Source organism: Lactuca sativa, chromosome 8 (assembly GCF_002870075.4).
Source record: "Lactuca sativa cultivar Salinas chromosome 8, Lsat_Salinas_v11, whole genome shotgun sequence".
NCBI classification, from domain to species: domain Eukaryota; kingdom Viridiplantae; phylum Streptophyta; class Magnoliopsida; order Asterales; family Asteraceae; genus Lactuca; species Lactuca sativa.
In genome coordinates, this window is record NC_056630.2 from 173,822,445 (window position 1) to 173,836,123 (window position 13,679).

At 37.1% G+C, this 13,679-nt stretch overlaps 1 protein-coding gene and 1 long non-coding RNA gene across 2 annotated transcripts; one reads left to right on the forward strand and one right to left on the reverse strand.

Moving 5' to 3' along the window:
* Positions 1-1,190: 1,190 nt before the first annotated feature.
* Positions 1,191-4,670, reverse strand: LOC111893657 (F-box/LRR-repeat protein At3g58900-like). The gene is made up of 4 exons (XM_023889727.3): positions 3,578-4,670; positions 2,084-3,047; positions 1,827-1,964; positions 1,191-1,740 (listed from the first exon to the last, which is right to left on the reverse strand). Exons 2-4 carry the CDS (start codon positions 3,011-3,013, stop codon positions 1,456-1,458), a joined length of 1,353 nt encoding a protein of 450 aa, XP_023745495.1. The 5' UTR covers positions 3,014-3,047; positions 3,578-4,670; the 3' UTR covers positions 1,191-1,455.
* LOC122195604 (uncharacterized) lies at positions 4,100-11,229 on the forward strand. Its single transcript, XR_006185994.2, has 2 exons — positions 4,100-4,224; positions 4,733-11,229. It is a non-coding gene; the product is annotated as an uncharacterized LOC122195604 (long non-coding RNA).
* Positions 11,230-13,679: the final 2,450 nt, after the last annotated feature.

The following is a 13,679-nucleotide window of genomic DNA, read 5'->3' on the forward strand; positions in this document are numbered from 1 at the left end:
TGAAAGTTAGTTTTTTTATGTCAAAGTTAATTTTGTTAGGGATTGTAACTCATTGAATATGGAACAAAAAAAATGAAATTATAGCATAAATTAAAGTACAAACTTTAAATTAAATGCTGAAAAATATCTCATATCAATATAATTTTTCAAACGAATGAGTTATGTGAATTAAATTTTTTCACAAAATATACATAAATGTTGAAATGCTGAAAAACAATAAAAATCGGGAACCGGTAAAAAACAAAATAAGTTGAGTGAGATTTCATGTACCGAGAACCGATCTGATTGTACAAAACCGACACAGGTGTCTGTCCAGATGCCCAACGCTACACCTCACACCCACACATACCATCGCCCCCACACATAATACATATCCCTACTCACTCTACCCCCACCCCACATATATCCAACACCTACACTCACATCCACAAGTGCATGCCCACACCAACAAGCCCATCTCGATGTCGAGGCACACCCCACTCCACCTCATACCTACACACCGAATGCCCACCCTAACCCCATCAACCATTACACCAATCCCCATAGCTACATACAACTCCGCCTCAGCTTACCCACCATACCCAAACCCTAAAACCGACACCCGCCCACCCTTACCCCTACCCCCACACCACGATACCACACCTATAACTATACCCACACATCCCACCCCATAGCCACACCTTCCTTACACCTGTACCCGCACCCACACCCAAAACAATTTGTACATCTACACGTACAAAGACACAAATATATACCCACCCCACCACACCTTACACCCACACACACTCATCCATGTCATATTATATAATTTACTCTCCAATTGTTTTTATAAATATTCAAACCAAACAAAAATGAGATTTCACTCCATGTCATCAAATGCTAGTAACGGCTAATTTCTTTTTGTTTTATTTTTATATATAAAATTTACATATAAATACTACCACCAACCATTTCTTTTTAACATCCAAAAAAATATTTCCTATTACCCCAAGTTGTTAAATTTACATGAAGCTATAGTCCTAAATGAAGGTCAAATATTTGAAGTTAACGTACATCCAATCACACATCTTTAATTAAACAGAAATAAGAAATAAATATATAACTTAGCTAGTACCTTATTAGTATATAATGTATCAAATGTGGACATGTTGGTGTCCAAAAGACACTTAATAAGTTCAACATTTTGACCCTCGCTCATTATTTTCACTACTGTATATACTTACAATAAAGGTCGTGTCATTTACATAAATATATTTTGAGAACTTCATCATATATCATCAAATAAAATGTGCACTTCCAACTCAAATGCAATGAAGTTATAAGCTAGAACAAGATCAAATCTTAATCTAGACATAATATCAAGTTATCAACCGCAGATTCACTATACCAAAAATTAGCATCAAAAATCCTGAAATACTAAAAAGGGAACAGAGGTAACTAGTGTTTTTTGAGATTTCATGAGAAGTTGATGACACAGGCTGCAGAGCTCTTTTTAATCATTCCCAAATCCTTTTTGACCTTTGTTTTCCTATTCAAATCCTGTAGACAAGACTCAGACCACACAATATTAACCCTCTCCAAAACACACGCATTCTGCAAAACACATTTTAGGAAACATATTTCTGAATTATAACCATGAAACTTCTTCAAGGTCACTGTCTTGAGGCAATTCGAGATGCATGTAGGTATCGAAGACCAAATTGAATTGTTCACCCCAAGGTGCTTGTTGTGCATGAATCCCTACAAAACAATTTTAGAAAACTTTTTGTTAATATCATCATCATCCTTTTGAAGTTTTAATTTTGAGAATAGTGTAATTAATCCACCTCTAAGAAACAAATAGATTGTAGAACTCGACAGAAGGAAAGCAAAACCATATGCTTTATCCCAATCTCTGTAGTCAGCTCTAAATTGTTCAAATTTCGGAACACCAGAAAACTGATATTACCTCCAAATAAAAGAGTCTTCGCATGGGAAAGAAAACACGCAAACACAAAAGTCAGGTTATACATGTTGGTACAAAGAGGTGAGATTTCCAATATATTCCATTTAAAATGTAGATTATATATATAATGCCAATTACCTCTATAGTTTCATCACATAACTTCAAAGACATGACACATTGTAGTTGTTTGAAAAGATAAATAGCTCGACATGCAACTATGTTTAGCCTCCCTCTAGGATTTGGAATGTTAATGAACGATTTGACCAAAGATGGTGTGTTATTCAAGATAATATTGTTAGATAGAAATCCGGTATATTCAAAATCTGTAAGATTTGTAGCATCAATCTTGATGTCACAACCTCTCTCTCTAGGATCATTGAATCCACATAAACGTACCACTTGGTCATGTATTTTCAATCTCTTTAAAGTGGAACTGGAAATTGTAACGTTCTTCAAATTCATAAAGCAGCATTGAAATAAGACCAATTCTTCAAGAACCGGACACCCAGAGAAAAGCTTTTCAGTAAAATCATCATTTGGGAACTCAACGGATAGGTGTAAGGTTTTCAAACATGGAAAAGAAACATGAGATGCGTGTTCAATATTAATAGACATCATTTTTATTTTCAAGGTGACCAATGATGTGCTATAAAACATAGCGTGAGGAATCACATATGGATAAATTGCATAGAAAGATAGATCAAGCTCTTGAACATTGTGCATGATTGCATGAGAAATCCATGAATGTATTTGAGATGTGTTATTGAAAACACGAAATGACAGACGGAACTTCTTTATCTTTAGTACGTTCTGGATGACGTTTTCTACAAAGTTCACAAAGGAAGTCAGGTCAGTGTTCCTCCATCTAGGAGTAGCACACAATTTATCATCAAAATCAATGTTGGGAGAAAAAGTCCAGAGGTTCTTCCATCTTGTAGATAATATAGACGTCTTTACGGCTTCTTTTGTATTCATAAACGACAGAATATGATGAAGAATACAATCAGGAAGATTGCTGAAATCATAGACCACATCACCTATATCCTCAATTTCATTGTGTTCACTCATAGTTAGCTTCTTTGAAACCCTGAACACGACCTACCTGCAAAATATGAAGTTTAGCTTCTTCAAAATGGATTAAAAAGATAACAATTTAACTACATCATAATGGCTCTATAACAGAGGCAGCAAGTTAAGCGATAGGCTATATCCAATATTACCTTAAACAAGGAACACTTTATCACTTAAAAACGAAGATAAGCATCAAATTCATGGTTCACAATTATAATTCCTAGATACTACTGAATATGTATATACTTCTGAAAACTGTAAGTCAGAGACATAAATAATGCAAACCCTAGAATTGTTGATCTGGAAAAACTCATTGATATATTGAATAAATTGATAAGTTATTTGATTCACCTCTCTTAAAATAAGAGGAGGTATTAAATCTAAATAGCAGGAACAGTTAAAAAGACGCTATGAACTCAGTCAATATGATAAACAACATTCATCTTCCATATAAATAAACGAGCACAGGCTGTATGCGTTTCCTCATAAAAGATCTTCTAATTGATCTGAATTTGCATATAAACACAGACATAGAAGTAGAGGAATAGAGAGATGGCTGACTTTTAACAGAGGATTTGAGATTGTTGATGTGTTGTGCAGCAACGAATGATGGGCGCCCAGTTCGCGACAGGACTTGGCGGAGTTTTGCCGGAAATTGGTATGGCGGTTAAAATTTGAGTGTGATCGAGTTTGAGGAAGCCCGAAGCCCTCTCCTTCTTTTATATGTACAACCTTACAAATTTCGTCCCTTAGTTCCAGAGATTAATGCAAAACACCCCATCTTTATCTTTATCTTTATCTTTATCTATATATTTTTTTTTAACGGCAAATGCACCTAGACTTGCCATAACTCACAAAAACCCTAAATTAATCGTCTTTATCGACAAACCCTAAATCATGTTACGCCGATCCTCCTCTCAAACCGTTCCTCCGGTCATCACAAACGCAAATACAAACTCCTCAGTGCCGTACACACCAACATATCAAGTTCTGACCTTTCGTACAACTGCATCTTTCAGGAAGAAGACGAAGCCGGGATAAGAGACGTCAGCATTACCGAAGACATTTTCAAAATCGCATCCACTGTCATCAGATCGAACGTAACTACGCTCGATAAGCGTCCTTCTGTTATCAGAAAAAACTAAGGTGCCTAACAAACAACATCGCAATAAATCGGTTCGACCTCAGTCGTTATCGACATTTACCTGGTAAGTTTTTCCAATCTCATCATCCCGACCAATCTTTTCTGATTCATCTCTCTCCTTCATGTATTGATTCCGATATTGTTTTATTGTCGAGATGAAAATGGAGAAATTCAATTTTTGAACACATGGCCTCCTGTCTTTCTATGCTTCCTAAAGACCTAATCATCTCTGACAATGGGTTTGTCCCTCTAACTCCTCGAATTTGCATATGTATAGTTGACATTGAAGTAAATTGATGACTTGATGTCAATTAAGCCATTTTCGTGGGTTTTTTTTTATTACAGTCGGAAGAACATCTCTATTGATCAAGGCAATATGATGTCAAAAGTTTTTTAGGTTTGTAAAACTTGATAGAAAATCTACTTTTGGTCTTTTTTTCTAAATGACATTCATTTCCTGGATACATAACTTAACAAAAGGTTTTCAATTTTGTGGGGCAAGGGGTAAGGATCAACCATATGAGGCCGAGTTTTATGACTTTTCTAATTTGGTTTGTTCATGACTTCACCAGGTAAGTCAAAACTCTTTAAGTTTCTGAAGTATGATTGCTGAAAGGGATAATTACCATGAGTTATGAAGCTAAAAAGAATTAAGGAAATAGTTCATGCAATTGACTGTTTAGCAGAACAACGGATTCTCAATGTATCGGAGGCTAATGAAAGACAATCGGGATTCCAAAAAATAATTGAAATGGAGAAATTGGCCACTCTTAACTTGAAAAATCCAGAATTAAATGGTCATGGATGGGGACGAAAACACAACTTTTTTCCATGGATATGTGAATAACAAGCATCGTAAAAACAGGATAATGGGGCTGCAAATTGGTGGATTGTGGGTTACAGAGGCAGAGATGATGAAAACTGAATCCTTTGATTTTTATCAAAAAAAGTTTTTGGAAAAGTGGTCTTCAAGACCAAAACTTGTCAGTAATAAATTTTCCAAGCTTGACTCCAATGCAAAATCACAATTAGAGATCCCTTTCACAGTTGACAAGATCAAATGTGTTGTATGGGATTGTGGTAGTGAGAAGGCACCTGGCCCGGACGGTTTCACTTTTAAATTTCTAAAGAAGTATTGGGAGATGATGAAAGATGATATATTGCAGTTTGCCAAATATTTTAAAAGACATGGAAAGTTGGGTAGAGGGTGTAATTCGTCCTTTATTACACTAGTACCAAAAATCAAAGATCCAGTCACAATTGGCGATTTTAGGCCAATAAGCCTAATTGGATGCATGTATAAAATAATCACAAAGACTCTCTCAAATCGGCTGAAGAAGGTTATTGACATGAGTATTGGGGATGTTTAGTCGGCTTTTGTGGAAAGGAGAAACATCCTCGATGGACCATTAATTGTGAATGAATTATGCTCGTGGAGTAAGAAGACTACAAAGAAAATGTTTCTATTCAAAGTAGACTTCGATAAAGCCTTCGCCTCAATCAATTGGGAATACCTTGACTTGATATTAATGTAGCTAGGATATGGCGAGAAATGGCGGGGATGGATTCAAGGCTGTCTTAGATCGGCGAGAGCATCAGTACTAATAAACGGATCACCCACAAAAGAAATTGAAATGGGACAGGGTCAGGGAGACCCATTATCCCCCTTCTTGTTTATCATAGCCATGGAGGGGCTCAACATAGCTATGAAAACAGCATGCAAAAAGGGTATATTCACCGGGATTAAACTGCCACATGAGGAGATAACCATCTCACATCTATTACATGCGGGCGACGCTCTATTTGTTGGTGAGTGGAGCAAAGACAACATAAAAAACCTCTCCAGAATTCTAAGGTGCTTTCATGTATTATTGGGACTTAAGATTAACTTCCACAAGTCAAGAGTGTTTTGAATTGGGGTGGATATGCAACAGGTTACACGATATGCGATCCCTCTTGGATGTGAGTCGGCTAAACTTCCGTTTAATTATTTAGGAGTATCGGTTAGAGCAAATATGAACTCAAAGAAAAATTGGAAACCGGTAATAGAGAGGTTTCACTCTAAACTATCTGCATGGAAGGCAAAGACTTTCTCAATGGGTGGACGTCTTACACTCACCAAAGCTATCCTTGGCAGCCTTCCCACATACTATTTTTCACTATGTGTAGCACCGATTGGGGTCATTAACTCTCTGGATGCATAAGAAGGAAATTCCTATGGGGCATGAAAGAGGGAGGGAACAAGGTTGCTGATTACCCACTGATTACCCACAAATAGGGTCGTGGGTGAAGGTCTGTTTTGTTGTAGTGAAGGTCGTCTCTCCAAAGGATGTTGGAGGTATTGGTTTGGGTTCATTGAGAGCACTAAACCTATCATTAATTGTAAAGTGGTGGTTGCGTTTGAGAATTGATAAAAGTAGCTTATGGAGTAAAGTTATTATTGGCATTCATAATCTCAAAAACAAGGTTGCTGATTGCATATCAAAAAAGACAATTACATGAGTTTGGAACAATGTGGCAAGAGTTAAAGATGATATGTTGAAAGAAGGTATCAATATCAATGAACTATTTAAAAAGCTGGTTGGGGGAAGGAGATAGCACTCTCTTCTGGCAAGACTCATGGTTAGGTAATGATACTCTTAAGTATTATTCCCTGATCTGTACAAGCTAGAGAAGAGAAAGAAAATGCAAAGTTGGAAGAAGAATAAACAATAGAGTGGTAAATTCGGATTGTAAAGGAAAAGAGATTTCAACTAATGATTTTGATTTACAGCCAACCATTGTTTAAATACAAGTATGAGAGTAGTTGAGAGTGAGATATACGCTCCTGATTCTATGCGATAACTATTGACCTTTTGAATACATTAATACACACGTTTACAATAATTAAAATACATATTATATACATAATTGCTATTACCCCCAGCAAGCTAAGGACGGGGACGCACTTGCAGCTTGGAACGAAGGAAATTAAGGCAATCTTTTCCCAGTGGTTTAGTGAAGACATCTGCAAGTTGATCCACACTTGATACATGAGAAATTTTAAGTTGGCCAGAGTCAATTTGTTCTCTTATAAAGTGGAAATCTAAAGCAATGTGCTTAGATTGTGTACTAATGACTGGATTCTTTGTCATGAAGATAGTGCCTACATTGTCACATAGCAACAAAGGAGGAGCTGAAATAGGAACTTGTAAGTCTTGGATTAGCTGTTTGAGACATAGCAGTTCTGTGGTTATGTGAGCTAATGCACGATACTACGCTTATGTACTTGACCGAGCAACTACCCTTTCTTTCCTTGAAGTCCAACTGATTAGATTGGAGCCATGAAAAATGGCAAAGCCATATTGAGAACGATTGTCGTCGGGATCTGAGTTCCACCCCGAATAAGAAAAAGCATGTAGACCTTTTGCATTAGTGGATTTGAAGTGAATTGAGTAATTCCGAGTCCCATTTAAATACCGTAGTATGCATTTAACGGCTTGCCAATGGCGATTGGTGGGGGAGTGCATGAATTGACAAACTCGGTTTACCGAGTATGCGATGTCCGGTCTAGTAATAGTTGCATACTGTAGAGATCCAACTATTTGACGATAAAGCTTAGGATCAGAAAATGGGTCTCCTTGTTTAATCAGACGACTGTAAGGATCAGCTGGAGTTGACATTGGAGATGAAAGAGACATGTTGCTTTTGTTCAGTATATCTGTGATATAGGATTCTTGAGACAAAACGATACCAGATTTGGACTTCTAGATTTGTAAACCCAGAAAATAATGTAAATCACCCATGTCTTTTAGAGAGAATTGGTTGTTGAGACTGCAAATGAAATTAGAAACTTTGACATCATCTGAACCTGTGACAATCAGATCATCAACATATATCAAGACATAAATAGTTGTGGTTTGTGAAACATGAACAAATAGAGAAGTGTCAGATTGACATGTGCGAAATCCATTTGAGACCAGATATGTATTGAGTTTATTGAACGAAGCCCTAGGTGCTTACAGACATGAGTAGGATGTGTTGCATCTTCAAAGCCCTTTGGTTGCTTCATGTAAACGGTTTCAATTAAGTCACCATTTAGAAAAGCGTTGTTAATATCTAATTGTCGAATTCTCCAATGGTTTGAAAATGCAATCGACAAAACCAAACGAATGGTGGTAGGCTTAATTACCGGACTGAATGTGTCAAAATAGTCAACCCCTACCTCTTGAGTGAAGCCTTGAGCCACCAATCGGGCTTTATATCGCTCAATTTTACCATCAGCTCCTTTCTTGATCTTGTAAATCCATTTGCAGCCAACAATGTTGGAGTTGGTAGGACAAGGGACAAGAGACCAGGTGTTGTTTTTCATAAGAGCTGCATATTCTATCTTCATCGCATCATGCCAGCACTGATATTTATTGGCTTGGATGAAGTTGGTTGGCTCGAAAGTGAGAGAGGAACCATCAACAAGAAATACTTTTGGCTTAAGAGAGTTCGTTTGAGCTCTAGTGACCATGGAGTGTTGATTATTTTCTGCTGGGCGAAAAATCGTTGTTGATTGTGGGGATGAGGCAGTAGAATTTTGAGCGAACAAAGGAGACGCCTCAGGTGCTAGGGTAGATAAGATGGGCTCTTGTGAGGGTGGACTGTTAGATGGAGTGGGGTCTTCCATGTGATTGTGAGTAGTTGGGCTAGGTAGTGAGCCTTGAGAAATCATACCCGGATTTGGACTTTGAGGAACTGAACTAGGTGAGGGAGTGAAAGTGGCATTAATTGTTGGAGATAAATCATTGTATTGTGAGGAGGGTGTAACACTTGGTGATATTGAGCTATCATATGGAAATTTTTCTTCATCAAAAACGACATGTCGTGAGACATATATTTTTGAGATAGGTTGATGATAACAAATATACCCTTTGTGTGATGCACTATACCCTAAGAAAATACATGGTTTGGATCGAAAATCGATTTTGTGAGGATTGTAGGGTTGGAGATAGGGATAACAAAGACAACCGAAAATTTTTAGAAATGAATAATCGGGAATTTTGTTGTACAACTTTTGGTATGGAGACTCATAGTTTAGTACAGGAGTAATGGTGCGATTATTCAAGTATGTTGCAGTTTTGAAGGCGTGTTCCCAAAAAAATTCGGTAAGGAAGATTGTGCTAGTAACGTGAGACCCTTCTCGACAATAACTCGATTTCGCCTTTCGATTGCTCCATTTTGTTCCTGTGTATATGGACATGAAACCCGATGATTGATGCCACGGGTTTTAAGAAACGAAGAGATGTTTCTATATCCCCCCCCCCCAAATCGGTTTGCATACTTTTGATGTCACAGTCAAATTGTGTTTTTACCATGGTGAGAAAATTAAGAAAAACTTGATAAACTTGTGACTTGTGAGATAGAAAATAAACCCATATAAACTTGGAGCAATCATCCATAAACAACACAATATCTATGACCATTTAAAGAAAAAACTGGAGAAGGTCCCCAAACATCCGAATAAATCAATTCAAATGGTTTTGAAGAAATAACATGAGATGTAGGATATGCATCCTATGACTTTTTCCTAATTGACATGAGTCACAAATATTAGGAAATTTATTATTGGAAACAGGAAGTTTAAAACTTGAAACTAAACGCCTATGGATTGATTCATACGGGTGAGCAAGCCGCATATGCCATCCATGTAAAGAAACTCGACTGGAATTGAAGACTTTTGGAGAGGAGCGAAGACTGGTAGGATGCAACCGATAGAGCCCGTCCTTTTTATCCCCTTGGATTAGAGTTTGACGCTGAAATGTCTTAACAGAACAAGTTTTAGGCCAAAATTCAACAAAAACAGGATTATCATCAGTGAGTTTTGAGACACTAAGGAGGGATTTTGTGAGATCAGGAACATGAAGAACATTATTTAATTTAAGATGGGGTAGAGAGGAAGATCTGATATGAGAGATAGTCAAATTTTTACCATTGCCTACTTGGAGTTTGTCATCTCCATTTTGTAGGAATCAACAATGTTGAGTTTGTTGAGGTCTGGTATGACATGATCGGTTGCTCCACTGTCTACATACCAAGCTGGATCAAATACTGTAGATTGACTTTGCTGAGTCAAGTGAGCTTGGTGAGGATTGCCTTTTGGATTTGGTTTCTTGGAGGGATAGTCAGTGAGATTACCTCGCTGCCAACAGTCAATGGCTTCATGACCAGGCTTGCCACACAATTGACACATCACACGCTTCTTTCTAGGGTCTGAATTTCGAGAAGCATAGGAAGAGTTGGAGACCTGTCCATTTTGAGCTTGAGTTTTGTGGGTAGATCGGTTGACATTTAGGGCAGCAACAGTGGGGGCAGAATTAACTGAAGCAAGACGCATGTGTTCTTGCTCAAGTCTCGCTCCTTCTTGTAATAGATACCCTACAAGATCATCAACCGTTAGAACTTCTGATTTCATCATAAATGCTGTAATAAAACTCCCATAGGAAGAATCTAAGCCACTCAGAATGTATCCAATAAGATCTTCATCGTCAACAAGATGAAGATTTTCAGCTAAAGAATCAGAGATGGAGCGTTTTCGCTCTATGTACTCAAGCATGGTCATAGAACCTTTTGCAAGAGTTTGCAATTGAACTTTCAACTGCATTCGACATGCCCTAGTCTGGGCTTGAAACAATTTTTCAATTTCTGCCAGGCGTCACGAGATGAGGTAGAATGAGCAACAAGAGCAGACGCATGATTAGTAAGTGTGGATTTTAGCCATAGTAAAACAAACTTATCACGTTTCTTTCAGGTGGTATACTCCGGATTTGGAATGGTAGTAGCAGGAACCGCAGCAACAGCAGGTGCGATGGCAGTGGCTGGTATCGCTGCAACAGCGGGAACATCAACAGTCTCGGTCGGAGGCTTAGGGTTTAACACAAAATCCTCCAAATCAAACGTATCTAGTGCTGAGATTATATTGGTGCGCCATAAGGCAAAGTTTTTGTGATCCAATTTAGTAGTAATTGGGGGAATCTGAAAATTGAGAGTGGGGGCGGTGGTGGTAGCCAAATTGAGAAGATTGGCAGTTCCGGTAGCCATGAAAGGAGGAAAGAAGAAACTTTGTGCAAATTGAGCCTTAGGTCTGATACCATAAAGGAAAAGAGATTTCAATTAATGATTTTGATTTACAGCCAACCATTGTTTAAATACAAGTATGAAAGTAGTTGAGAGTGAGATATACACTCCTGATCCTATGCGATAACTATTGACCTTTTGACTACATCAATACACACGTTTACAATAATTAAAATACATATTATATACATAATAGCATTAAAGGAAAATAGATTTCAATTAATGATTTTGATTTACAGCCAACCATTGTTTAAATACAAGTATGAGAGTAGTTGAGAGTAAGATATACGCTCCTGATCCTATGCGATAACTATTGACCTTTTGACTACATCAATACACACGTTTACAATAATTAAAATACATATTATATACATAATTGCTATTAGATTGGAAGTCGAACCCATCATCCATTTCCCAAATACATGAAATCATGGAGTTGACAGAAAAATTAGAACTCCATCCAAGATATAGACAAGACCGGTTGACTTGTGGCATCTTCGGTGACGGGACATACTACGTAAATGTGCTGAGGGAAAAATCAATAGGGCAAAGGCAAAACCTAAAGACGTAATCATCGAATGGATTCATGAGGTCCCAATCAAAGCTTTATGCTTTGGGTGTAGGGCAACTCTAAACAGTATACTAACTGCATGTGCATTGCAAAAAAGAGGCATTAATCTCAGTTCTGTCATATGTAAATATTGTGAAATCGAAGAAGAGGACAATAATCATGCAATAATTCAGTGCCTGACAGCTGCAACAGTATGGGAGTGGGTTTTTCGTTGGTGTGGGATTCCACAGCCTACGTTTGGAAGCATAGTGACTTGGTGAAATTCTGGTCGCAATGGGGCAGGTATCCAAAAAGGAGAAAAACCCTCATTAGCATCTGTTACGGTGTAGCATGGTTGATTTGGAAAGCTAGATGTGATCTGATCTTCAAAGAGAACCGGATAACACCTACAAAAGTGGTGGATAACGTTAAGGCCATGGTGTTTACATGGATAAAACACAGGAGGTCAAACTGTTCTTATGTATGGCTAGATTGGTGCAACAATCCGTTTTCTTGTTAGTATTGGATAAGCTGTTATGTTTTTTTCCCTTTTTTGTATTTTTTTTTTTATTGACCTATAGCTTCTTGCTATTTCGTTCCCTCTATATATATATATATATATATATATATATATATATATATATATATATATATATATATATATATATATATATATATATATATATATTTGCCGGTTAAAAAAAAGTAAATATGCGTCTATCATTTGTTGTTTCTTTGCTACTTCTATATCAGACACCCCGAACTTTTATAATTACTATGATTATTATGGCCAACTTCATCTGAATATACTTAATGGGTAGTGATATTTCCACGGAAGCTTTTGATGTTTCCACGAATTTTAAAGTAAGTTTACAATTATACCCTTCATGTATTTCTATTGTTTTAAAGTTTGATACCTTGGGTTTCTTTGTCTTGGTTTCTTCCAAAAATGATTTGATGAATAGCCAAGATATCTTTTTACAGAGCTACTGGGGAGAAAGATATTCGGTTCAAAGTTCTGTATTGCAGAATCTGCTATTCAGATCTTTACTTTATCAAGAACGAATGGGGAATTACCACTTACCTAGTTACCCTTGGTTACAAAATTACGAATCATAATAATTGTCTATAAACAACTTGATGTGAGCAAATCCAAGTAAGAAATCCTCTTTGTTTGTCATTTGTAGCTTCGAGACATCAACACTTTTCAAAATTCTTGCAACACAAATCAGGTCATGAAGATTCATCAAAGGGAAGTCTGCAACCATAAAATCGAATGCTACATTATTAGCTCGAACTGCATGATAGCGATAATTCTAAAACACCCTTGAACAAAATATCTTTGGAGATGTTCAGAACACGAACTATCTTGACTAAGGATCATATCTCCTTCTCCCTTTTTCCAAGAACTGCGTGGAATCGAAACTTCAACCGTTAAATTCTTCTTTGTCTTTATACTTATCAGCAATTTGATATTGTTCAGACAAGAACATCATTTTGTTGATCGGAAAATCTAACTGATTGAAATCTGTATTCTCAGTTGCAAAGCTTTTCTTTGGTAGTTTCTCAAAATCTTGCATTTCTCCTGTTATAACCTGGGCTTCGATGTTTTCATAACAAAAATGCTTCGAAGGATCACCATTTTCAAGACCAGGAGGGTTATTTCCCTTTGTTAAAGAATGCTTTAAATATGTCTTTGCATCTTCATTTATTTTTCAATGGCAACCTTCTTTTCTTCAGCAGTTGGTTCTGTAGAAATACCATTTCCTTTATTCTTCATTTCTTTCGTTGATGGAGGTGGCTTCGAAGGGATTGATCCTCCAACACCAGAAACTATCACATCACCTTTCGTTATTGGCCTTTTTGTT

Bases quoted from the DNA above. Each gene is read 5' to 3' on its own strand.
- LOC111893657 (XM_023889727.3), bottom strand. From the start codon at position 3,013: ATGAGTGAACACAATGAAATTGAGGATATAGGTGATGTGGTCTATGAT. The intron at 1,965-2,083 runs GTAATTGGCATT...TCCCATGCGAAG, and splicing joins TATGTGATGAAACTATAGAG to ACTCTTTTATTTGGAGGTAA. The intron at 1,741-1,826 runs GTGGATTAATTA...ATTGTTTTGTAG, and splicing joins AATCTATTTGTTTCTTAGAG to GGATTCATGCACAACAAGCA.